The sequence below is a fragment of the Ornithodoros turicata genome, chromosome 6, assembly GCF_037126465.1.
Source record: "Ornithodoros turicata isolate Travis chromosome 6, ASM3712646v1, whole genome shotgun sequence".
In the NCBI taxonomy this organism is placed as follows: Eukaryota; Metazoa; Arthropoda; class Arachnida; order Ixodida; family Argasidae; genus Ornithodoros; species Ornithodoros turicata.
In genome coordinates, this window is record NC_088206.1 from 60,891,462 (window position 1) to 60,917,532 (window position 26,071).

At 45.2% G+C, this 26,071-nt stretch overlaps 1 protein-coding gene across 6 annotated transcripts in view; it reads left to right on the top strand.

Annotated features, from left to right (window-relative positions):
- The first annotated feature begins 15,993 nt into the window (after nucleotides 1–15,993).
- Nucleotides 15,994–26,071, top strand: part of LOC135396876 (protein trachealess-like) — a 227,171-nt gene continuing 217,093 nt past the window's right edge. For 3 of the 6 annotated variants that reach the window (XM_064628087.1, XM_064628090.1, XM_064628088.1), the window contains exons 1-2: nucleotides 15,995–16,585; nucleotides 19,272–19,406. In XM_064628087.1, coding sequence (XP_064484157.1) covers nucleotides 19,318–19,406 — 89 coding nt within the window. In that variant the 5' untranslated portion in view covers nucleotides 15,995–16,585; nucleotides 19,272–19,317. Of the gene's footprint in view, nucleotides 16,586–19,271; nucleotides 19,407–26,071 lie in introns of all 6 variants that reach the window. The other 3 variants (XM_064628092.1, XM_064628093.1, XM_064628094.1) reach the window with 2 other exon arrangements.

Below are 26,071 nucleotides of genomic sequence, written 5' to 3' on the forward strand. Positions count from 1 at the left end.
TTCTTTTCAACGGGAAAGTGCAGCACGCAAATGACCCAGTTCAGATCTGGTGCAGGAGGTGCAAGCGAAAAGAATGTACCTAATCACTGCCCCGTGAACCGGCGCGTGAACTCGACACCACAAATCCACTCAATTATTTATTTCCAATTTAAAAAAAAATTGCAATCCCATCCAATCCACTCAACTGTACCCAATACACAACACGACCATCCCTCGCACCGAAGCACTTTCTATTTCTTGGGACCAGAAAGAGGGTTAACGATTCGCCGCGCTGGCTGCCTCCGGTTTTACTCGTCCTTAAACCAATTAAGATCAATTAATGAGATCGTGATCGAACGCTGCTGACCTCTTCCCCCGATGCTCCTTCGCTGTATACCGCATACTTCCTCGGTTGCTGCAACTGCTCATGAATGCGGAGAAATAAAAGACTGGGACGAGGAGCTGCTGTGGCCTCTTCTCACGCTTGTCATTCAATCGGGGATTCCGCGTCGCAACTCTTATTTGCCCTTACTTGATTCATACGACAAACCCACATCTGGAGAGGAACAAAAGCTACAGTTATACAGGGTGTTGCATCTAACGTGAAAAAAAACAAAACAAAAAAAAACGCTTTTCTTTTGTCTGTGTGGAGGCAAAAACCCGTCTGATTTTTAAAATTTTTTTAAGTGGATGCAGTCGCCGGTCCCTGTCCGTTGTTCTTCAGTAATGACAAAAAAGTCTCACCAAAAGAGTATATAGTTACCTGTTTGGTTATCAAACCGAGCCATAATCACAGCCCAGTGAACCAGCGCGTGACCTCGACACCACGAATCAACGTTATTTATTTCGGGAGAGATTTTGCCATGACTTCTGAGCACTATTATCACATTTCATTCACTTTTTTTTTAATTCCGTGTTAGCTCTGCGAAGCAACTGCGGCCATGAGCGCCGTACAGATGTAGAGAGATGGAGAGAGGATAGCAGGAAGGCGTGGGGGACAAGGGGGGTTAGTATACCGTCCTGGGCCGACTTCAGGGTGAACTGTGCTGGGACATTCGTCTGGAAAGTCTTCGGAAGACCAAGGGAAAACCTCGGACAGCACAGCCGCGGTGGCAGGATTGATTGATTGATTGATTTTTAAAAGAAAAAAAATGGAGATGGCAGGATTCGAACGCATCACCTCCCAGTTTTCAGCACGACCGTGGCTACCATCCCCGAGCGGGGACGCCTTAACCTGCTCAGCCACGCAGCTGCATGGTAAGTTTAATTCGCGAGAAATTCAATTTTCCCAAGTGATCTCCGAAATTTGCATAGTCAACCTCAAATTCTTTTACCGAAACAGAAAGCGCACGTAGGATTTACCCCATTGCATTTCTATATTTCTACCTACACACATATGTACATATAAAATACACACATATAGATGTGCGCATCAATCAAGTGCGCATTTCTGTACGCACGTAATGGAGTGGATCAGACACTGTGATTGACTGACAAAGGTATACACTCGATTAAACGCTGCAAAAAGACCATATCTTCAGAGATTTACATGCATCAAAGATTTAAAAGAAGAAGAAAAGGAAACGCTCTGCACGCGGAGATGGATAAGTGGGGAACAAAATTTGAGGACATTGAAGACATGGAAACAGAAACAAATGTCTTTTATATTTATTTTTAATGTTTTTACATGCACCGACATAGTGTGGAAAAGAATCCTGTGTGCGTCGAGCAGGGACTTCTTCATTCATCTTCCTCCGTCGACGTAAATCACTCAATTGATCAGCGATACGCGGCCATTGTGCTTCTATAAAAGGAGACAGTTCGGCTGCCAGACCATGAAAATGCTGTCACGTCCTTGCGTATACGGTCCACGCAACTCCAACCCTCCTCTTTTTTTTTATTCTGTTTTGTTTGATTGACTGGAAAACGACTGTTTTCCTAAACCACTTCTTACGAGTTTAGGAGTATCTATAGGTGCAATTACCAGTATATCTTCTCTCCTTTCTGCTTGGTACCTCATTTACGCTAGCCCTTTAATTCAGGACCGTTTTCCCGTTAGCTTAGAATGCGCTGTATAGAGCCCCAGTAATTTACCAACAGAGTTGGGGAAATTATTGTTACTTGCTGATTACTCATTACAGTTTTTGTAAAGCACTCATTACTCGCTGAATTACTATTCAATAATTGACGCAACAGTGGTCGCCTCGCGGAAGACGGCATGTCAAAGCAACTAGCCGTCAAGCTGCTGGCGTCCTCGGCCGGGTTCGAACCCGCAACCATGGGATCAGTTTGCGCTACCAACCGAGCCACCGAGGCCGGTCACTGAATTACTCCTCCACAGAATGCAATGTACTGGCACTGCGTATTTACCGAGATGTAATGCAGTACTACCCCCGCTCTGTCTTCCAACGTTCCTTTCCCAGTCGAAACTTTCTCTCGCGTACAACTTGTCGCAATTTCTAATTTATTTCAGCGACATATTTACAACCTTTGTCTTCATGATACAACACCGTGCACGCCACACCTATTTGTACACTTCTCCTCAACAGAAAGGGAGACTTTTCCCCCCGCACGTGTTTTTTTTTTTTTTTTTTTTGTTATTATCTTCGTCGAGGACATGCAGCCATACACTTTCTTCGGCAAGCGAACGGAGCACGGCACTATAAACGGGAAGTAGCAGTCTGCGGAGAGTCACGATTTTAATAGAGGAAAAAATGGAAGCGCTACCGAATTTTCTTCTTGAGTAAAAAGTGATAAATCGCTGCCCGTGTTTACAAGCCAAACACGACCTGGTCTTCTCTGCCCCCAGCAAAACACGAACGTAAAGAAAAAGTTGAAAAAAAAAGTTTCGCTTACGTGATTCAGGGAGACGGGAGGGGGTCGGGTATCAATCTCAATTAGACGCGCCGACGCTAAAGGGGTGGTTGGCCAGGAGCGGTCTCCACGTGCTTCTTATGCAAAGAACGCGTTAGGCCTAGTCGAGCGTAATTAAAAGGCAAACGGTATCTAATAACGTGGTTTTAAAGCGGGTGCGCTGCTCTTCGGTGATGGTCGACCATGCTTTTAGTCGTACTGACGTGCAGGTGTTCCGTTACGTCGTGGATCTGCGCTACGTATCGCCACTACGCCCCCCCCCCTCCAAGAAAAAAGGAAAATTCTATTGTATTCGGTATTACAAATGAACCTCACTCAAAGACTTCGTGTGCAAAATGTAAACGCATTCCGTGCACCTTACGCGCATGCACGAATTTTTGAAAGATCCCCCAAAACTTCGTGGTTTCGGGCTCGCTAAGAATAGGTGACGTCACCAAGTGGTCTGGTGTCCGTCTGCTAGCAACAGCGCGCGCACCTTCGCGGTCTCCGCTCTCCGCTCCACGTTGGAAGATGTCCAACAGCTGCGGTGAAGAGACGGAAGTCGACGGTCGAAGAGCAATGTTGCGTGAGGGGTAGCAGATTGAGCACATTATGACGTCATACTGCTCAAAACTAGCAGTTAATTCAATTCAATATTTTATTTTTCCTTTTGGTTGGAAGGGGAAGTAAAGAGCCGTGGAGGCTTGACTGAGGCTCCCCTCCCAATGTACACCGTACAGCCGCAGTACAAAATGACAAAGTAACAAATTACAAAATAAAAATTAACAAGATACAAAGTAACAAATTACAAAATAAAAATTAACAAGATACAAAGTAACAAATTACAAAATAAAAATTAACAAGATACAAAGTAACAAATTACAAAATAAAAATTAACAAGATACAAAGTAACAAATTACAAAATAAAAATTAACAAGATACAAAGTAACAAAATTAAATGCACAATGAGGATTAAGTGATTAGTCTATGTTTAGAATGAAACTAGTGAGGTTCTTTTCGGTCATTAATAAAGGATCCAGTGTAATTCTAACATACTGATTAAAATATGATAAAAACTGATTTTATGATACTTCTGCGTCAAATGGAGGAGCAGTATTTTGGGTGAATGCATTGTGATACATGGGGATTGGAATGACACAAATTCAGCAGAATTCTGAAGAAACGAGATATGGGCCGTTGTGGCACTTTAAAGGGGTAGTATCACTTCTGTACATGTGGCTCATTACATAATACGTGTATCGCCGAGCAGAGCAGAGTGCCGCGCAAAGGATTTTTTTTTTTACGTCATCGTACTTGTCGAGATATAAACCTATAAACAAAGTACACGTTGTCCTTTCACTTGAAACAGCTTACACGCACGCGCAATTTTTGCATTTTACTCCGGAGTTGAAGCGAATATAGGGGCCAGTGTCGAGGAACCATTTTCGAGGTGCGAAGATCGGACCCCAAAATATATCAGTTCGACATTCTCTATGTGGAGCTGTTGCAGTACCGACGGAAATATATGGATGAATTCTAAGTGATTAATCTCGTAATTTCACGGGATCTCGCGCTGCAATCATTATAACCACCTATATTCCTCTCGACTGCATATTTTTCCACTGATAACATCACCGAAAGCGGATTTACGCATGCGTTCATTTTATCAGAGGTATACGCATTATTTATCCACGTGGTGCAAATTACTCTGCTGCAAAACGGAAGTTCGCCAGCGGTGTTAACGCACGCAGCGCGCACGTGCAACTCCGAAGCATCGCATGCGCGCATGAATGCGCGTGCAGCGCAGCGTACACTGCACGTCTACAATAGGGTGTGCATACAGAGTTTTGTGCGCACAAGGCATAGGCTCCATTTCACGGTACCGATCACGTTCATGACGCTTTTTGGTATCCAGCTTCTTTTCTTTCCTTTTCCTTTCATTTTTTTTTATGATGATGCAGTTCAACAATACGCAGATAAGGGCTTCATGTGTGCCTTTTCTTTATCTGCTTCCAGGGGTCGCGTCCATTAATTATACACCGTTAAAGGAAACGGACGACCATAAGGATTCGGCAAGAAGCATTCATGGACATACAAAAGGTATGCCTTACCGCGGTACAAGGTACTATATGGACGGAAGGTCGGGGAAAAGAGAAGTAAGAAAAGCCACGACACAGTAGATCCGTCAATATATTTTATCAATATCGGCGCTATATATCAAGCTGATAATCGCGGAGAGATCAGGTCTTTTTGCAAACCAGTCCGGGATTAGGTGGAATAGATGGGATTATCAATAAAGAATAGTGACCGGTTTCGAAAATAGTGTATTTACGCGAGCGTCATTCATGACAAAGCAATTAACCACGAAGAAACGTGGTCTAGGAGCTGACAGGCACTCTTTTTTTCTTCTTCTTCTTTTTTTTTATATAGCCACGTTTGCTAGGCTCTATAGTATAGTGCTCGATGGCGCCTTGTGTCCTGGGTTTCCTCCTAGGGTTCACTGGGGGTCTTGTTCCGGGCTACGCAAACGCACCCCACACGCTTAAAAATGAACTTCACCGCATAGCACGCTCATAGACAACCATAATCTCGAATGATATCGTTATCGTCCCTGATTTGTTGAAAACGGTAGGCGTACGCCTTTTTTGTGAAATTATGAACAGCGAGTGTCATAAAAAAGGCGTACGCGCCTCCCGTTTTCAACAAATCGGGGCAGATAACGATATTATTCGAGATTATGGTTGGCTAGGAGCGTGCTATGCGGTGAAGTTCATTTTTAAGAGTGCGCACTCTAAAAACGGAGCTTCACCGCATAGCACGCTCCTAACCAACCATCACCCCGAATAACAACGTTTTCTCCCTTGATCTGATGAAAAGGGGGGCGTACGCCTTGTTGTGAGACGTATGCAGAAATGTTAATTGTCACAAAAAAGGCGTGCGCCCCTCGCTTTCCGCAAATCAAGAGGGATAGAGGTATCGCTCTGTACAGTACCTTCAGCGTACTATGTGGTGAAGCTTTGTGTTAAGAGTGCGCACTCTAAAGACAGAGCTTCACCGCACAGCACGCTCCTATAGCCAACCATCACCCCGAATGACAACGTTTTCTCCTTTGATTTGATGAAAATGGGGGGCGTACGCCATTTTTGTGGCAATTAAGGACTGCATAATGCCACAAAAAATGGCTACCCGCCCCCCGTTTTCAGCAAATCAGGAGATATTACGATGTCACTGGGGATGATGGTTGGCTATAGGAGCGAGCTATGTGGTGAAGTTCGTTTTTATGCACCAGCGGACGGAGTGCAGGGAGACGACAGTGAACCCAGAATTCCTTCTAATTTCGACACGTTGAGCTGCTTTTCATCCTTCTTTGTGAAAAGTAGGTTTTCAGAGAGGCATCGGGTTTATAACCTGTCGTTCATGACAGTGGTTCATGTTGGAAGTACCGGAGATATGGTTTTACTCGGGAACAAGAGAGCCCTAATTATGATGTAACACACACGCTCTTACAACGAATTTCCAACCATTGCACAGAAAGATACTACTCCTGATTTGTGGACACTGCTGGGTGTACGCCCCTTGTGTGACAATTAACATAATTGCGCAAGTGTCAAAAAGAGGCGTACGCCTACCGTTTTCAACAAATCAGGGGAGAGAATGAAGTGATTCCAGAGGGTGGTTGGCTAATAGGAGCGTGCTATACGGTGAGGTTCTAGAAGTCTTGAGAGTGTATTTACGTGTACATTACAAATTAATTGCCGGAGGTGTAATGCGGTAAAATATTCCGCCCCCAAAAAGAAATAAACGTTGTCTTTGAGTGGCGCTTCTTCGCGTACCCGAATCCACCGGTTCTGTGCAGTCTCTTCGCACTGATAAGACGCGGATGATGTAATAATCGTGAGAAATTTCCGCATGCCAAAAAGCAACACTGTCTCTCCTTATCTTTGCTCGACAGTAGGATTTCGGAATTTACTCTTTTCTCACGTCTTCCAACCGTTAAAATAAAAGGAAAAAGCAAGTAAAAAAACTCGGCAGATTGAGATAACAACAGGGTAACTCGGCGGCCGTGGCAACCGAATGCAAATTAAGGTATAAAGCTCTTAATCGCGAGTATGGATGTGCCGCCACTTCTGTTGCGTAGGGGCGCCGTGATTTAGGATGCGTCTGTAGCTTCAATCTGCGTGTGATCAGTGTGTATCATTGGCGGGATGGGTGTACGGATTAGAGTTGTTTCTTATCGAAAATTCCTTTCTGGTAGAGGTGCAGAAGAAAGAGAGAGAGAGAAATCCACTTTGCTGGTGACGTCACGAAGGAGGTAATTGAAGGCAGGGGGCGGGTACAATGTGGCGTGTCATCAGCGACGCCGATTTCCAGTGAGATGCATATCTGTTTTTCTTTGTTTTTTTGTTTTTTCTTGAACGCTGGCGAGGCATCGCAATGCATGGGTCGGGGCCCTCGACGTTTGCAGAAAAAAGAAAATTAAGAAAAATGCGCCGATCGGTACTAGACATACACATCGATCTTGAGGTTCAGCACATTCTGAAGATGTTCGAATTTCAGTCTCCTGGTGTGCATGAGACTCTCTGCATTGAGCGCAAAAGATTTACAACAAAGTCGCACCTATATAGATACAGAAAGGCTCTGACGCTTTGATGGATGCAGCTCATAACATCGTGTGCACATTGTATTGCACAGTAGAATATCGAGAAGAAAAAAAAATGACGTGTCGTACTTGGCGAGATATAAACTCTAGCGCACACGTATACTCGTGAAGCTCTGACATCAGAGTTCCGGCCATTCCCATTGGTAGCCGTAAGCAGGTGGCCTCTCTCGCGCTTCCTCACTGGCGTAGACGTCAGAGCCGCATGAGTTTCGGTACGTGCGGTGGTGGTACTAATGCAAAAGCTCGTCGTTGTCGCCCTCACAGAGGCGGGTAACGTCACGATTAAACGCTCTGGGGGAATGGGCGTCCTGACTCTGTGGCTGACTCTGCGCCGACATATGTCTGACAGCCGTCTGGGGAACCCCCCCCCCCCCAAAAAAAAAAAAAAAAACAGGATTCGAACCCGGGTACCTCCCAGTCTCGACGTGACATGGCCAGCACGCTACCTACTCAGCCACGCGAGCTGGTGCTGGTGGGCCAGTGCTAGTGCAACCCCTACTCTCACTTCTTCGCCATGCTTCAGCCAATCAAAGCAGACGATTTCAAACAGACTTTCCGTGGCTACTAGCGGCTTCCTATGCGGCTGGTGGTGGCTGGTCTCCATAACTACGGCCGCCGTAAGAATGGTCGTGATTGGCGGGCTCTTATGACTGACGTAACGCCGTTTAAGGAATCCCTTCCTTCCCTTAGAAGTCGGCCCAGGACGCACATTCCAGTCGTGACGTTGGCCGCCTTTGTGAGGCCGACAACGGCGAGCCCCTACACCACCACGACCACCGCCACCACCTACTCGCCTTTGTTTACTCTAGGTGGCGTTCGTGGTGCTTTACTTCTTCCTCTTCTTCTATTTTAACTGGATGGCAGTTTGATTTTTTGCCGTTTTTTCTGTCCTGCGTCTTGTGGCTGGTTGGTATATGTATATATACGTCTTGCTGTCAGTCCCATTGCGCATTAAAAGAAACTCGTTAATCATGGTGTACATCCAACTTGATGAATGGAAGGCGAGGACTTCATTAATTTCGATGTGGCTGCCGAAGCGTCAGGGGATCGCGGGAAGTGTCACGAGGGTCCCGACAGCAATATGAAATGAGAGTATCAATCCTAAGTATTCGTAATGGTCTTCCGCTGCACTAACGATGAGCACAAGCATTGCACACCATACCACCTACACCGTAAAAGATATCCGCGAAGAATTTACAGGATTGTTGAGTTTCAGTTCGAATGTAGCAAAAAAGAGAAGAAATTGAATTCGTCACCTGACGAATTCTGCTACTCCCATAAAGAACCCCTAAATGGATGGACCCCACAGAAAGAAAAAAGAAAAATGAAAAGATAAAAAGAGAAAAACATTACCCCTCCCGGTTACCGAACTGTATTTGCACATGCGTATAGCTGCATCCCCTAGTTGTGAAAGGAATTGCGAGAAACTATAACAGGAACGAGGAACTCGACGACACATGCGTAGCGCGGTCCTAAAATACAGATTCCATATCACTGCTCCCTATGAAGTTGACAAGTGCTGACAACGCTGCATCTCTCTTCTTGGGTTCCCAGCATAGCACCTTGACTATATCGAAGGTTCTATTGTCCAAGGCAGACTTCAATGTACTAGCTCATTGGGATGCATATCTTGTGCAATGGGATTGTGATAAGAGTATACCTCAATGTTTATTATTATTGTCCTCCAAGCTCAGGCATTTTTGTCACGTTTAGTCGGGTCTGCATCATGTTTACAGGGTGTCTCAGAAAACGTGTCGTTGAATTATAATAAAAAAACTACGCCACCTAGAATCATGCGGTCAACAGCATTTGTTCTTATTAGGTTTTTGCCACCTCCTAATGTGAATGTCATGTACTCCAAGTTTAATTATGTAATTTTTTGCGAACTGAACTCGGAAATTTGCCAAGTAACGGTAACTTTTTTACCCCACCAATATGAAGAGCGTGCCGAATTCACTCAAATTCACGATAATTGACAGTGATATTCACGAGCTATCCCATCGGAAAAAAATAGCCGAATATCATGCTTTTCGGGGCACCGGACCATAACGCGCGATGACTTTTTGAGCGCAATCGCTCTCAGTGCGACGAAAGGAGGCTCCGAAGCCAGCCCACAGAGTGATAGTAACAGTTCCTAAAATTGGGAGAGGGAAAGCATTATCCCAGCGAAAGTCGGACGTGATAAGCCGTGTGTTTTAGACACGCTCTTCACATTGGTGGGGTAAAAAAGTGACATTTACTAGGCAAATTTCCGACTTAAGCTCGCAAAAATTTACATAATTAAACTTACACTCTTAAAAATGAACTTCACCGCATAGCAGGCTCCTAGCCAACCATCATCTCGAATGATATCGTTATCTGCCCTGATTTGTTGCAAACGGGAGGCGTACGCCTTTTTTGTGACACTTATGCTGTTCATAATTGTCACAGAAAAGGCGTACGCCTCCCGTTTTCAACAAATCAGGGCAGATAACGATATCATTCGAGATGATGGTTGGCTAGGAGCGTGCTGTGCGGTGAAGTTCATTTTTAAGAGTGTACGTTACACGACATTCACATGAAGAGGTGGCAAAACTCCAGTAAGAACAAATGCCATTGACCACATGACTACAGGTGGTGTAGTTTTTTTATTATAATTCAATGACACGTTTTCTGGGACACCCTGTATACAAGGGTCGTTCATGGTTGACCGAGACTTTTATTCCTTGAAATAGCATAGAAAATTCGGGAAGCGCCAAACTACGTCAGTTTTTCAAAGTATTCACCGTGCGCACAACGCCCTCATCTCTGTGGCAACCCGTTGATGCCTTTGACGTAGAAAGATGGGGCTGCGGTCATAGCCACTGGATGCAGGACATCTTTCTGGTTCGCATTATCTGCCGTGGAACGTCTTTCCTCTAAAGTGCACTTTAAAGGGCCCAAACAAATAGTAATCGCTTGGAGCTAAATCTGGGTTGTAAGGGGCATGGGTCAAAACCTTCCAGCGCATTTCGGACAGGTCTGCTATAGCCTCAAATCCGCCGTGTTTCATGAAGAAGAATGACCCTTCCAGTCAACATCCCACGTGCCCGATCTTCAACTTATCGTTATCCCATAACACTAAATGGTGGCGGTGGTGCTGGTGACAGGGTTCGTCGTTTTCGGTCTCACAGAGGTGCACTCTTAAAAATGAACTTCACCGCATAGCACGCTCCTAGCCAACCATCATATCGAATAATATCGTTATCACCACTGATTTGTTGAAAACGGTAGGCGTACGCCTTTCTTGTGACAATTACGAACAGCATAAGTGTCACAGAAAAGGCGTACGCCTCTCGTTTTCAACAAATCAGGGCAGATAACGGTATCACTCCAGATGCTGGTTGGCTAGTAGCGTGCTATGCGGTGAAGTTCATTTTTAAGAGTGTGGGCAGCGTCACGACTGACGCCTTGAGGGAATGTGCGTCCTGGGCCGACTTCTAAGCGAACTGTGCCAACATATATGTCTGAAAGCATCTGAGGAAATCCCAGGAAAATCCCCAAACGGCACAGCCGGCACCGGGATTCGAACCCGGGTACCTCCCAGTATCGACGTGACATGGCCAGCACGCTAACCACATGCAGTCCACAGTCGCAGTTGCCTGTTGCAGTCCACATGGATCCAACACCCCGCATGTCCCAGAGGGCAGCACCAAAACTTTAGAACATACCACAAGGGTGTGGTGGTGCAGGTGCAAGGAACTCGGAGTTCTTCTCCTCCCACCCCAATATAGTCTTTGGAGAATCATAGTTTCGAAACAGGTGTAGTGCAGCAGGATGTCGCAGCAGACGGCTGCATCTTGCTTTTCTTTGGCGGACGGGAAGCCTTATGTTGCAATTCCATGCTGTTTCTTTTTGTCTCTGGGATGAAATGATACACTTGCCTCTCGACATTGTTTTTTTTCTCCTCATACTGTAATGTTTGCAAAAATGGAATGCCGGTAATGTTTGCAAAATCTCAGCTAGCCTTTGACGTTCTCCTACACAAGGAGAAACTGAAACTGAAACACCCTGCTTATACAGGCTGTTTCAGTTAAATCCCCGGGCTAAATAATTTGCGAACCGGTGCACCAATCGAAGAACTTTCTTTTTTTTTTTTTTTCAAGTATCTGTCCGATACCGCCTACTAGCTGCGCACCGTGTGAATGAGTGGGAGGCACTCATTATTTAAATAAAAATTCAAACGAGTTTCGTGAAAAAAAAAGAAAAAACGTAACTTCTGAAGCAGGGCGCCGTCGGCATTAAGATGGGTACTACTCCGTTTGGGACCTTCAGTGGACACCTTTTAGAGAAAAATCTGCCAACGAAGCGGGTCATTGGTTGCAGTAATTAATTGGTTTCGGTTTATATATTTTTTGTCGCGGCTGGTCGTGGTGAAGCGCAAAAGGACGCTTTTCCACTCACTTATCCACCAATGAATTACGTCCTTTTGCGCTTCGCCGCGACCAGCCGCGACAAAAATATGTAAACCAAAACCAATTAATTACTGCAACAAATGACCTGCTTCGGTGGCAGATCTTTCTCTAAAAGGTTCCAATGAAGGTCCCAAAAGGGGTAGTACACATTTTAATGCCGACAACGCCCTGCTTTAAAAGTTACGTTTTTTTCACGAAACTGGTTTGAATTTTTATTTAAATAATGCGCGACTCCCACTCATTCACACGGTGCGCAGCTTGTAGGTGGTATCGGACAGATATACTTGTAAAAAAGAAAGTTCGTCGATTGGTGCACCCGTTCGCGAAATATTTAGCCCAGGGATTTAACTGAGACACCCTGTATATCGCTGTTCCACAGCTACTGATATACTGCTCGCCGCCATGATAGCTGAAGCTGCAGCACGTGCCGCGGTACCGAGAAGGATTGCACTACGTCCTCAGAAAGTTTCATTCAATTACATTTGCTCACTGATTTTGCCCGAACAAACGTCTCGGTCAATCTTGAACGACCCTTGTATATAATGCCATTTTGTCTTTCTGCATGGTTGCACGCACTCTTAAGACAGAACAGGTGATGATTTTTGCAAGAGGTAGCACAGAATAACTCTGGAGATCCTCTCTCCTGAAGCAATGCGTGTACAGATTATGATATCACGCTGTGTCCGGATTTGCTGCGGACAAAGGGGATAGGCCACCTTTGTAGCACTTCACGTGTACGCAAGGTGTTAGAAAGTGTCATACATCCCCCCGTCCCCAGCAAATCGGGAGATAGCCCGATGATTCTGAATGGGGTTGGGCTTTAGCATATGTTGAGAGTGAAGTTCTGTTTGTCAACTGTAGCTTCCGGATGACCAGACCCGTAAAAATTACCTTTCTGATTGAAAAGCTACTGATTGAATTACATTTCCAACTACCGTGCTAGTAATAGCAAGTAAATTATAGTTACGATTAAAAAAATCATAATAGAGGGATTGAGTTGCACCCGAGCTATACTCATTTCAATCCATAACTTTCGTGCATAGCTTCATTCTTTTTCCACGGAGATATCTATTGAAAAAACAAATAAAATCACTGGTGCAGCGGAGCATAGAAATCTGTGCTTAGCAAAGACATCGGAATATGCCTGAACTGGGGTCGCAAATGCATCATAGGAATGTGGTGAATGTCTTAAGAGTGCCACACTAAAACGACGAAAAAGGGCATTTTCGCATGCAAAGTATAGTATACCACTAACTTCCAGTGGTGCATTACAAATTACTTGCAAATTAATTAAATTCGAGCCACAATTACGCAATATCGACAGTAATCCTAGAGGTAACTAATTACTGAGAGTGTATAATTAATTTAATTGTAATAATTGTGTTACTCGAGATTAATAACTGCGCAGGACCGGTAACCTCCAACGTCAACGCGTGCATCACAATGTTTTCCTGCGTCCGGTTATGGTATACAACAATATTCGATTCGCTTTCATAATTATTGACGTCGTACTTGCTTTAACTATCTATCTGTTCGCTTGCGTTTTAAAATTCGCACGTGCCTAATAAATATATTAGAACCCAATAATAGATGTGAGTTATCGGGGCACTCCGTATATGGCATTTTTATCGAGGTCGGTGGGTCGGAAGACAGAGGTACGTATATGACGTAACAGATTACACGCTGTAGAGCGCTATATCTGCGCCGGGATCGTCGTTTCACCAATAAGGTCAGGAGTGCCATAGATGGGTGTCCTTGGGCAGCATGACCTTGCGAGGAAAACGTCACCAATTGAGAGAGATATCTTCACGGCGTCAAGAACGGGACTAGTGGAACAAGATCTCATCACTTGGAATCGCACACCTTTGCCCTGCGGGAAGACGCAGGGGGTACACGATTAGTGTTCCGCTTTTTTTTTCTTTTTGTTTTTTTGTTGTTTTAAACACTTTTCATAAAGGGCTCAGCGTGGATATCTTGAGAAGTATACTTCAACCACACGCGACTTTGTGATCAGCTAACATGCCTTCGTGGTTCCCTGTGCGGCGTTATATAGAAGGACAAATGGCTAAAAGCTCAACAAACGGTTATCGCGTTTATTCGTTGCGTTTCGACGGGCGCCATTTCGTTCTGGGTGTGAATTATTTGAGGCAGTCCTTCCTTATCACATAACGCTGACACTTTTCGAAGAAGCAACGACTGGAAGTTGCAGCTGAAACACACCGCTGCAGTCCAAAAGGAGAACCAAATAATACGTTCAAGGTCACCCCCTCCGCGGAATGATACTGATGATTTTAGAAGGGAGCGAGGCGTGCACTCCGAAAAGAGAACTTCACCGCATAGCGCTGTGCGATTGCCACGAGTGATAGGGTTACAGCTTCTGATTCGAAGAGGGAGAGAGAGAGGGGCGTACGCCTTTTCGTGTCAATTTAGATATATGATAATTGACACATAAAGGCGTATAGGCCCCCCTCTCTCTTTCGAATCAGGAGCGCTAACCCTATCATTCGTGGCAATCGTTGGCGCAGAGCGTGCTGTGCGGCGAGGCTCTGTTTTTAGAGTGTAGTAACGTGTTGTGCGGCGAAGTTCTATTACTGGACACCTGTCTTACACCTAGAAAATTGGGTTTGGAAAGTAGTTTTAAAATCGGGTACCTCTTCTTTAATTGGGCAGTTATGTACACAATACACTCTAAAAAGAGAACATCACCGCATAGCACGCTTTGCTCAAACCATTGACACAAGACGGGCACAGGAAGGCGTACGCCCTTTCCCCCTCCCTCTCTCTCTCTTCGAGTCAGAAGCGATAACCCTATAATTCGTCGCAACGGTTGGCGCGCACACTCCTAAAACAGAGCTTCACCACACAGCACGCTGAAGGCCAGCTGCTGCAGAGAATGAGATGGTTATCACCCCTCATTTGTGGAAAGCGCTGGGCGCATGCCTTTTTGTGACAATTAACATAACTGCGTAAGTGTCACAAAAAGGCGTACGCCCCCACTTTTAACGTATCAGTGGAGAGAACGATATTAGTCGGGATGATGACATTGTTCTCTCCACTGACTCGGCTAGGAGTAGACACATAAACCGACGTCGACACATAAACGCAGGCACCCTCCTGCGAGGAATCGCTAGAAAACTCTGCTCCCGAGTCTGGCTCGAGCACCCACAAGTCGCCCTTTTGTAACAAGCACTGTAGACAAGGGTTGCGGAATGGGAGCATCCATTCCATTCCAATTCCATTCTCAGGAATGGAGATTTGCGATAATTCCATTCCTTTCAATTCCTCGGAATGAAAAGGTATGGCCAATTCTCACTCCTGGAATGGCTTGGCAACCCCATTCCATTCCTTTAATCCCATCAATAAAAGAAAAGGGACCGGTAACCGTGCTGGGTAGCCCAGCAGTGCTATAGAGGAGGTTGACATTACCCATAACGGACAAAGCAAAAAGACGAGGTTATTTCGCCCTTGACCGTGTGGCACCCAGACCAGTCCATTCCAATTCCATTCCACCTTGCGAAAAAAAAAAAAAGAAAAAGAAGCCTAATTCCATTCCATTCATAGGACAGTTTCCGCCATTCCATTCTAATTCCCCTCCGGGCTGTGATAAATCTGGAATGATTCCGGAATCATTCCAACCCCAGAGTGGCAACTCCGCAACCCTGCTGTAGACACACCGAAATTTTAACAATTTGAACGAACCGTGCAGCCAGTTGCGATATTATTATTTCTGGTCCTGCGCAAAAAATCCCAGACCTCGCAGCATGCTTTGTGGTGCGGTTGCAACCGCCGTTTAATCCAACATGCACCGGCCGCGTCCGCTCACTCCTTGCTTCCCCTCCCCCCTTTTCGCCCTCCTCTTCTTTTTTTATTTTTTCAAATCACACGAACGACTGACTGCGTGCGCTCGTGTCACTTGGAGCAACAGCAACCTGATCCCGAACTCGCACTGTCGGCGGCGCGTCCCAGCAAAACCTCGCGGAGAAAACTCGTACCCTCCTCCCTCGGTTGCCGCAGGAGGGCGGAGTCTCTCCTCTCAACCTCCCCTTGGCTGATCCCGCTCGCGGCGCAAACGAGGGAGCGTCGCGACGTTCGTAACGTCGAACGCCCAACGCAGTTCCAACGCGTGCGGGCTACAGTGTTGGCTTTCCCCCCCCTTTTCTCCCTCTCTCTTTCCCTTCCTCTTCACGCACTCGCTGGTGTTTCTTTCTCTATTTTTTTTGTCCCTTTTACTTTTTTTTTCTCGTCTTCGCTCGACCGTCCTTCGCGAAGTTCGCACGCGAGGAGTATTCGGTCTGTGTGATCGGTTGTCTATCCCGTGTGAGCGCGCGAGCTCGCGCAGCCGCGTGCAAGTTATTTTGGTTCAGTTTTTTTTTCTTCCCCGTGTGGTGTGCTGTTGGAATGTCTCATATCTTCGTGGTTTGAAGAAGCAAAAAGGTTCGAGGTAGCTGTGTGGTTTGGTTTGAGTGGTGGAAAAGAAGTGGAGCTTTCTCTGTTTTTTGTTTGGTGTCGTGAGGATTTGTTGTCGACGGCGGAAATTCGGCGGCGTCAGCGGTGGCTGGCAATGACGACGTCGTCGACTATGATCTCGACGGCGTCGGATGTGGAGTGCGATGTGCTTCGTAAACGTCGGAGGCGTCGAGAGTGAGAGGGTTCACGTGAGGTAAACGTCTTTGTTTTTGGGGAAGCAAAATATGTGCGGGGAAGGTGCTCTTGTTTATTCCGGTGGCCTTGTCTGCATGTAGCGTTGCGCGATGTATGGAGATGAGTTTTCAGGCCTCACAGTGTCTCTTTCAAATATACTGCATCATGCTACACTCTTTATATATATATATGTAAAGAACAACACATAACACATTCTAGAGAATCATACCGCGATCACTCATTAGTCATGATGCAAACATACATTACTTTTGTAGAAAAAGACGGTAAATGCGAACGCTGTGCGGCCAGTCAAAAGTAGGTGCTAATTCAGTGCCACAGTGATCTTGTTGGTATGCAAAAAAAAAAAGAAAAAAAAAACTGAAAAGGGAAAATGGATATTTGCAGAAAATATCCGTTACTCCTCAGTTTTTCTTTCTTTTTGATAGCCTACAGTTACTGTGACTTCTTCCCATTGTCTTTGCAACCGCAGTTTTTTTTAAAAATATCTACATCGTATAACGTAGCTTATATCACAAACTGTGGGTTCGATATTGATGAGGTGGAATAGAGCGAAAAGGTAGGGAAATATCTTACCGTTCTGTCAAAACCTGTTAGAACACAACAACGTACTGGAACAAAGAGAAAGCTTCTTGGTGAAAAACGCACATGTGCATGTGGATGGTCGGACGTTTGTATAGCAAAGTGCCGCTCGAAAAGCAAATAAAAAAATCGATCAACTTGGACATATCGATAATTCCACATGACTTGTACTCTTTAAGATAACTTCACCGCATAACACGCTCGGAGCAAACCGCCATATAGAACTGTCTCTCTTTCATGAAACGTTGGAAGTTAGTGACGTACGCCTTTTTGTGGCAGTTTTGATGCATGCTAATTGCCGCAAATCAATCCTCAAATCAGAAGCGACAACTGCCATTCGAAGCAATAGTTGGCGCAGAACGTGCTATGCGATGAAGTTCCGCTTTTGGTTTGTGCGGGAAAGAAGTTCTTTTGCCTTCCCTCGCGACAGTCTACTGACTATGTCTACAGTCTAATGAGGGGGGTGGGACAAAGAAATAAAATGAAAGAAACGTGTGCAACGTCTCGTTCATCTTGTTTCTTCTTTTTTTCTTTCCTTCCCTCATTCATTTGTTCTTTCTTGTTTTCATGTATCGTTAATTCGTGTGCAACATTTGGTGGTAATGTTTCTGGAAAGAAGGGAATCTGAAAGGGATCACACGCATACCTAAGCAGAAGGTTATCGAAGTGCATATTTTCGAACAAGAGTTTACACTCACATCCTCTCACATCACTCTCCCGATATCAGGAAAATTATATCGCAAGATACTGTTTTTGTACCTGCGAGAACTCCTTTTTGAAGCTGACAGAGCAATGCAGACTTGGCTCGTTGATTCATGATTCAACTGGAACTCAAACGCTTTTAAAATGTACGACCAAACAGCCCGGTTTTTATCGCTTTTTAATAAAACTGGAAAGGCTGCAGCGCAGTGGCCTATAAGTGAAGGGAGCGGTGTTTTTGAAGATTTTGAGGGTTTTTAAGAAATGGTCCTTGTCAATAAACTTCAGTGCTGTCTCGTGTGATTAGCCGTCTTTTCCCGTCTATCCCTGCGCCAGCCTTTCCAGTTGAGTGACAGAGCAGTTCACGAAGACATGCCACAGTCCGAGGTTCGTCTGTGCATGCAGCGTGCATCGTGTTGCATGTAAAAACGAACTCTTCCTTGGTACACATGCTGCGCTTGATAACGCATGGTTTAGTAACTGAATTGTTCGAATGCACAGTTTAGTGATGGCTTTGAAGTAAATTCTTTGAGGGTCCACTTGACATCGCGAGAGCATGCTAATTCGACGTTTCAAAGCGTGTTAGAGAAGCCTTAAATCCTTGCAACGGAAAGCCGGTTTCGTCACCACCACCACCACCATCACCTTATAGATCCTTGCGATATTATCACGCGTGGGAACCTCAAAGGAATGTGACCACGGTGAAACAAGTACACGTTTACGAAACAGAATTTGCTATCTGTACCCCAAACACAAAACTTTCCCAAGAAGCACAACATCATGACCCAATATCAGGCCGATATTGGCAATGTCGACCCAGTATAGGACCAATACTGCACTCTCAAGACAGCACTTCTCTGCATAGCACGCTATGTGCCAACCGTTGCCAAGAATGATAGGGTTATCGCTCCTGATTCAAAGCGAGAGGGGCGTACGTCTTTATGTGGCAATTTTCGTATATCTAAATTGCCACAAAAAGGCGTACGCCCACATCTCTTTTCGAATCAGAAGCGATAACCCTATCATTCGTGGCTATGGTTGGCGCACAGCGTGCTATGCGGTGAAGTTCTGTTTTTAGAGTGTGGACCAACATGGGACCAATATTGGGCCAATATAGCCAATATTGGCCCAATATTGAACCAAGTTGTTCTGCTGCTTGGGATCATGAAAGCTAACCATTGCACAGACTGATACCGCTGTCACTCCTGGTTTGTGGAAACGCCTTTTTGTGAAAATCAACGCTACTACGCATATACAAAAAGGCGTACGCTTCCCGTTTAACACAACAGGTGTTAAAGAACGATGTTATTCGGGATTATGATTGTTGTGAAATACTATTTCAAGAGTTTGCTTGTGGTTCCCTGAGGACATGACAACGAATTCCTCACTGTCGTATTTCCTTGCAGTTAGTGACTGCACAGCGTCAACGCGTGCAGCAGCTGCACGTTCACCATGCAACACCATCATCCGATGGCGGACGGGTACGGCGCTCTTCCCATGGACCTGCACGTGTCTTCACAGGGGTACCATCCTTACTTCAGGTATGTCCCGTCCATCACTGAGCATACATCCTATAACTCAAACGCTTTTACGCGCGCGCGGTATATATGGGTGCATAATCGCTAGCACTGCTCTCGAGACGAATCGAATCCGAATTCATCCGATCCGACGTTCTCAGAACAGGACTTCACTACCTAACAGGCTCAAGGCACAGAGTGCACTGTATAGAATGATAATAATTGTCGCTTTTGCAGAGAGAACTTCACTGTATAACACACGCATAGCCAACCATCATCCTGATTTAGTGAAAACAGGAGGAGGAGGAGTATCTCTTTGTGACGTTTACGCAGCTACGTAAACTGTCACAATTTTTTTTTTTTTTTTGCGTGAGAGTGAATCTATGGATACCTGGTACTCTATTGTCGAGCGGCCTGCCTGCCGGTTTGGCGGCATATTACCCGGACCGACTTTACAGAGAGCCGTGCGTCTACGGGTTATAATAATATAATTATAATCTGGGGATGTAACCATACCATTTCGGGGACTAGTTTACATTCAGCGTGCCAGGTGGTTAAGCTCTGTTTCAAGTGTGTGTTCGAACAAAACGGCGTGCATTCAGAAAGAAGTGAGCGGAACGTTGAGCAATGGAATGAAAAGCCTTGACGCAGTCCAACAGTTTGTCTCATGGAAGGTCGACATTCAAGTACCGGCGGTATAGCGAAGTTGTGAAAAAGAGACAGAGCGAACGAGGGACATATTCCACGAACATGCGCTTCTTGCATTGCAGAAATGAGGAATGTTTGAGATACCTTTGATCACTAATAACTACAAATGTAGGCAATACACATCTAGTCTGGTTTAAGAAAAAAAAAAAAGTTGCACTAAATGTTGTACGTTAGATCGTACGTAATTTTTTTGTGAAATACGTACTTGATTCATGAAATGTTCGCTGTGTGACAATATCACTCGTATATACTCCTGGCACAACTGTTTTGTTACCTTTAAACTGCACAGCACTTCTCAGCAGAACTACAGTGCTAATACAGATAACTTATGTGACGTTCCCTGGTCTGTTGTTCCAAATATCCTCTCCCCACGCCCCCACAAACACAGAAACCAGCTAGAACGTTCTATTCCATCTCCTCGTCTTCTTCCCCTTACAACCTATTGATAGCTATGATACTTATACATGGTTGCAAAATACTTAATCCTCCACGGTCACTGATGAACAAGTATATACCTTTCGTGACTGGCGTACCTTCATCAGCTTTGTACTTATCCAACCGCACGTAGCCGGTTCCCGATTCATAATATCCATAATGGGTAATCCTGCTCTGCATTCATAACTATTCTCCGATGTCGTGTTTTCCCCCATATTTGCCGAGACTATACAGTTGCGCACATTGTGCAAAATGTAAATCCACGTTTCGTGAAGGCCTCCAGTAAAGGCGCACGTGCGTTCGGTTTAATCCGATTTGAGCATCGTGTCTACATGTCGGTACCATATCCGGATGACGGCACACAAAAAATGGCTAATCCACGACTGACCCCCCTCCACTGGAATCCGGATTTGCGGAATCCGCCTGATTCGCGGATAATAATGAAACATATATTATATACCGGGTCTACGGAGAAACGGAATCTACTTCTTTTTCAAAGTCACGTCTTGATTCTTGTGTCGCGTCCCGTTGGCGATGCTATCGCGTTATACGTGGTGTCACGCACCCTCCTCAGTTCGAGGGGAGAGTTTACGGCTCATGAAACGCACTGACATTAGTTTGCTGACACCGTCCTCTTCAGGTACACCTCCATTGATCTGAAAAGAATACTTCACCTCATAGCACATTCCTACACTCTAAAAACTGAACTTCACTGCATAGCACGCTCTGCGCCAACCATGGCCACGAACGATGCACTCTTTAAAATGAACTTCACCACATAGCACGCTCCTAGCCAATCATAATCTCGAATGATATCGTTTTCTGCCCTGATTTGTTGAAAACGGGAGGCGTACGCCTTTTTTGTGACAATTATGAACAGCATAAGTGTCACAAAATGGCGTACGCCTCCCGTTTTCAACAAACTAGGGCAGATAACAATATGATTCGAGATGATGGTTGGCTAGGAGCGTGCTATGCATAGGCGCCGACTGTGGGGGGGGGGGGGGGGGGGGGGGGCGGGGGCCCTTGCCCCCCCCCCCGGAACATGAACTAGGGGGGGCGCCGCCTCCCCCGGGAAGTCCCGCTAAGAGACTGACACCAACCTTTGGGGCTCGGCGCGCCCGGGTCAAAAGAGCGAAGAGACACCAACCCAAAAAATGCATCTTGCAATTTGTAAAATATGTATCCGCCCACCATACTCATTATCACAGTAGAAAGTGAGGCGAAGAAACACAGAGGATGACACAACACATAGCCTGAATTTCGCCCAAAGCAATCAGAAACGAAGCAGTCGGAAAGGTACCAGCAGCTGCCAGTGAGGTGTAACGGTAGAATCTTCGGAACGCATATCCGTTGGGAGCGGGTTCAACTCCCGCTGCTCCATTTCATTGACCATATTCATAATATTGCGCGCATTTCGGGTCAAACACCGAGGATTCAATGCATTTTGTTCCTTTTGCAGTCAGTTTTCAAAGGCGTAATGCCTTCAGTTGTGCACATGTTCACTGTTTACGTTCTCTCTGTTTTTTCTTTTTTCTGTTCTTCCTTTCTCTTATTTTTATACCAGTTCTGCATACATCATAAGATCCCGCCAGAGTGTGTGATTCTTCAGCTTTAGTTTTGTGTTCTTCATTTTTACTTTCCTTCTTTTTGTTTTCTTTTGCTTTCTTTTTTCTTTGCTTTTTTTGTCTTCCCCATTTCACTCTTTTTCTTTTTGGAATACAACAACGACATCCATCTGGCTTACCTTTCTTTTTATCTTAATAAACATATCCCCCCCCCCCCCCCCCGCCAGAGTACTTATTTCGCGGTGAGCCCTTGGCCCCCCTGGGAAAATGAAAACTCTCCGCCTCTGGTGCTATGCGGTGAAGTTCATTTTTAAGAGTGTAGGGTTATGTCGCTTCTGATTCGAAGAGTGAATCTGGTTCTGATTCGGGCGACCGCCCCCCCCCCCCCCCCCTTGGGACCGCCACTGAACATGACCCAACGAGCTACGTATATGTGTACTATTTGTAGACAACACTACGGGCATGAATTTACAGCAACCTAATTAAGAGATTTGGACTATGTAGTCATCCTGATCGTGATCATCTTGCTTTCTTGAAACGGGAGGGGAACTCCTTTTTGTGACACTCGTTGAAGTTGAGGTTTATTCTGAGATGAAGATAATGAACATCATGATACATATGAGGACCCAGACGAGCATAATCCTTTTCCGAAGGATCATCCCTGATAACAACGCAGAATAATATGTTACACAGATTCACGTGAGCAGAAAATGATAACCATGATAAAAAAAAAAAAGGAGTACTACAGCTACTAGAATAACACAAACTGTATAGTACTACAATAGTACAAACTACAATAGCTCCGCAATAGTACAAACGAACTAGTATATGTACAACAGTGGAATTGTGTATAAAGGAAAGCTTTAGTGCTTAATATTTGTTTTGAACAAGGGTAAATTCACACAGCAGTTTAACTCTGGTAAGATTCCAATCTGAAACGCTAAGAAAAAGAAACGACAGCTTTCCGAGATTAGTTTTAGTGACGGGTAAATTAAGTATGGCCACTGTTCCTGCTCGAGTAAATCTGTAGTAGTCAAAAGCTCAGAGTAATTCAGCACCGGTGAGACAGTACGAGCTATAAGAAAAGTGTAAGTTATATTTAGTACGCTGTAAGAAATCAGTTGCTGCACATTAAGTATGCCGGAACTGAACATTATATTCGATGTACTGTATGCGGTTGGTATGACATATCAAAAAATATTCTTATAGTTCGATTTCGCAATACTTGTAAGGAGTGTAAGTGGGACGTATACGTCACGCCCCATGGGCACAATAGGCAATATGAGAATGCATAAATGCGTAATACAAATTCAGGAGGACTGAAAGGGGGAAAAGTATTGCCTTCCTTTATGAGGGTACTGATACCGTATGAAATTTTCTGAGAAATTTCCTGATGTGTGATTGAAATCGTTGATGTGGATCTAAGTTAATGCCAAGAAATTTTGCTTCATCATGAAACATTAGCGGTGTGTCTTGCAAAAATAGTGAAGGGGAAAAAAACTAACTGTCGCTGGGGGGTGAGCGAAGTGTCGTACAGACCGTCTTGCTCGGGTTTAAACTTAATAGATTAATGTTACACCAGTGGACCAAGCTATCAATATCTTTTCGTGGGTTTAAATCTGTAGTGTTGTCTGAAGCCTTGTGTAGGTGCTATGCAGATGCTGTGTGGTGCCCGAAAGTAAGCTCCGTGAAAGTGGTAAAGAAAAGTTTAAGAGCGTACAAGCTCCATGGTGTAAGCGATTTTCTTGGGACTCTGGTCACGAGCCTATTTTTGGGGGATGGGCAATTTGCTCGCGACTTCATCTGAAGATGCGTCGAACGGGGAAGCCGTGTAGTTCATCTACAAGTGTGGTGATGTGTTAAAGGTACTATGAAGCGGCAGGCAAGCTGTTAAAGGGAGGCTCCTCAACAAAAACGTGTTGAGGTAACAGTGCGAGATCAATCCCTACCTTCAGACAAATGCCGGCACAATTCCCCCTGAAGTCTGCCCAGGTCAAACACTAACCCCATGTCCGCCACTCCTTCCTGCTGCCCTCTCTCCATTTGTCCACGTCTGTATGCCACTCATAGCCACAGTTGCCTCGCGGCGATAACACACACACACACACACACACACACAAGAAAAAAAAAATCCGTACCGTTCTCAGTGAATACAATTTCTTACACCCAAGTGGCACAGATAATTAGAAAAGGAATGTGTTCCTTTGAGCGATTAGGCGCTCCTCCACGAACAAGCAGTCCAGCAACACTGGGCTTCACCTCACCAGTATTCCTCGTGTGCGGCTTTCTGTAAGTTTTGTTTTTACCGCTGGCGAATATTTTAGAACGAAATCGAGGAGGCAGATGACTGGTCATCCACGTGGGAGGAAGAAGTTACAAAGCACGTGCCTGAAAAACAGTCGGTGGCCCACACGAGACTATACCGGTGACGTCACGCATGGTACAAGAGGTAGGAGAGGGAACCTTCAGAAGTTTTAGTTTCGTTTTCAGCTTCCCAGCTCTTTTGGCAACTAACGATTCCTCGACTGCCAAGCAAACTTTATTTCTCATTTCGGAAGAATGTATCGAACTAATTATAATAGTCATTAGCATAACAGCCATTATAATAGTTTAATAGTTTCGGATTGTCCCGGAGTCTCCCTTTAATATTGGCGGCGGCATTTGAAAGCTTATTCCGAAAGAAACGCACACTGCAAATTTTATGTGCGACAGAAAACTAAATACTTTTGAATCATGACTGAAATTGCGGTGAAAAGAAGCGGAGCGACGCCTGGTGGGAAACAATCGCCCATTCGTCGAGCAACAGTGTTACATGTCCCCCAACCCTCTATCGGCTAAGTCATGGGCTAAGTAGCCGGCTTCTTGAACTTCCTTTGAAAAGTTTGTTCAAACGAGATAGTTCCTGACATATGTGCTCTCAATATGCAAGAGCATTGGTACATCGTGGAAATGTGTAACATAACTGTTTGCAGATTCATCATGAGAGTCACCTACGCAAAAACGCACCACGTCCGGCGAACTGGCGTGGTTAATTAGTTAGGTAGTTCCTGTTCCTTAGCCCTTTTGAGACAGGGCGGGCTCTTCGTTAAGAGCCTCAGGGTAGGTCTCTAATCACCTCCCACATGGACGGGTTGGTATGATGGTAGCCGGCCACAGATGTCGATGTATACTCCCATTGTTATTGGCATGTTTACGTTCGCCGCCCTGCATGGCGGGAACTGCGGAGTTCATGATGATGTTCGTGTCGGGTCTTATAGACAGGGTTGCCCGGAATATTAAATCTGAATTTTCTAAAAAAAATACGAGGTGGATTTGAACGAAATTTGTGGCGTTTGTATACTGAGCACCCAGACTATGCCAAATGAGCCAGCAGTATAAAATTGTATACGTGCTGTTTTACAGTACCTGTAAGCGTATACTATCATGTATATACGGTTTTATAATTGCCATACCTGGTGCAAAACGAGAATATTACGAAAAGGAGGATGCACGAAAACGCAGGAAAAGAAGAAGAAGAGGCTAGATTAAGGTCCCTGACGAGAGCAAACAGCCTATCCCGAGATCTTCGGCTAAACCCCCGAACGGGAATGGTCATGGGCCAAAGAAGGAAGCAAGGCATGCTTTCAACACGTTGGATTAGACTCGATTTGAACGCGGGCAGATCAGATCGCGTGTGTATTTTTAAGTGGCCTAACATTATTTGGGATGGGTAGCGAGATGTTCGGCTATACTCATCCAGAAGAAGCACCTTTCTCAAGTCACTTGCGCGCCTCAAACATTTTCTACCACACGAAACCTGGAATTCTGAGTCGCGATAATAAAGTTAGAAAAGCGGCAGTGCACCAGGTGTCGACATGGAGGCTATACGAGATGCCTGAGATGCATGTTGGAATTCGTAAGAGTTAGCACTCGCAACGTCTCAGGTATATACCGTCTTCGTCAGCTGATGTCAGCTGAACGTCTTCGGTTCTGCCAGGC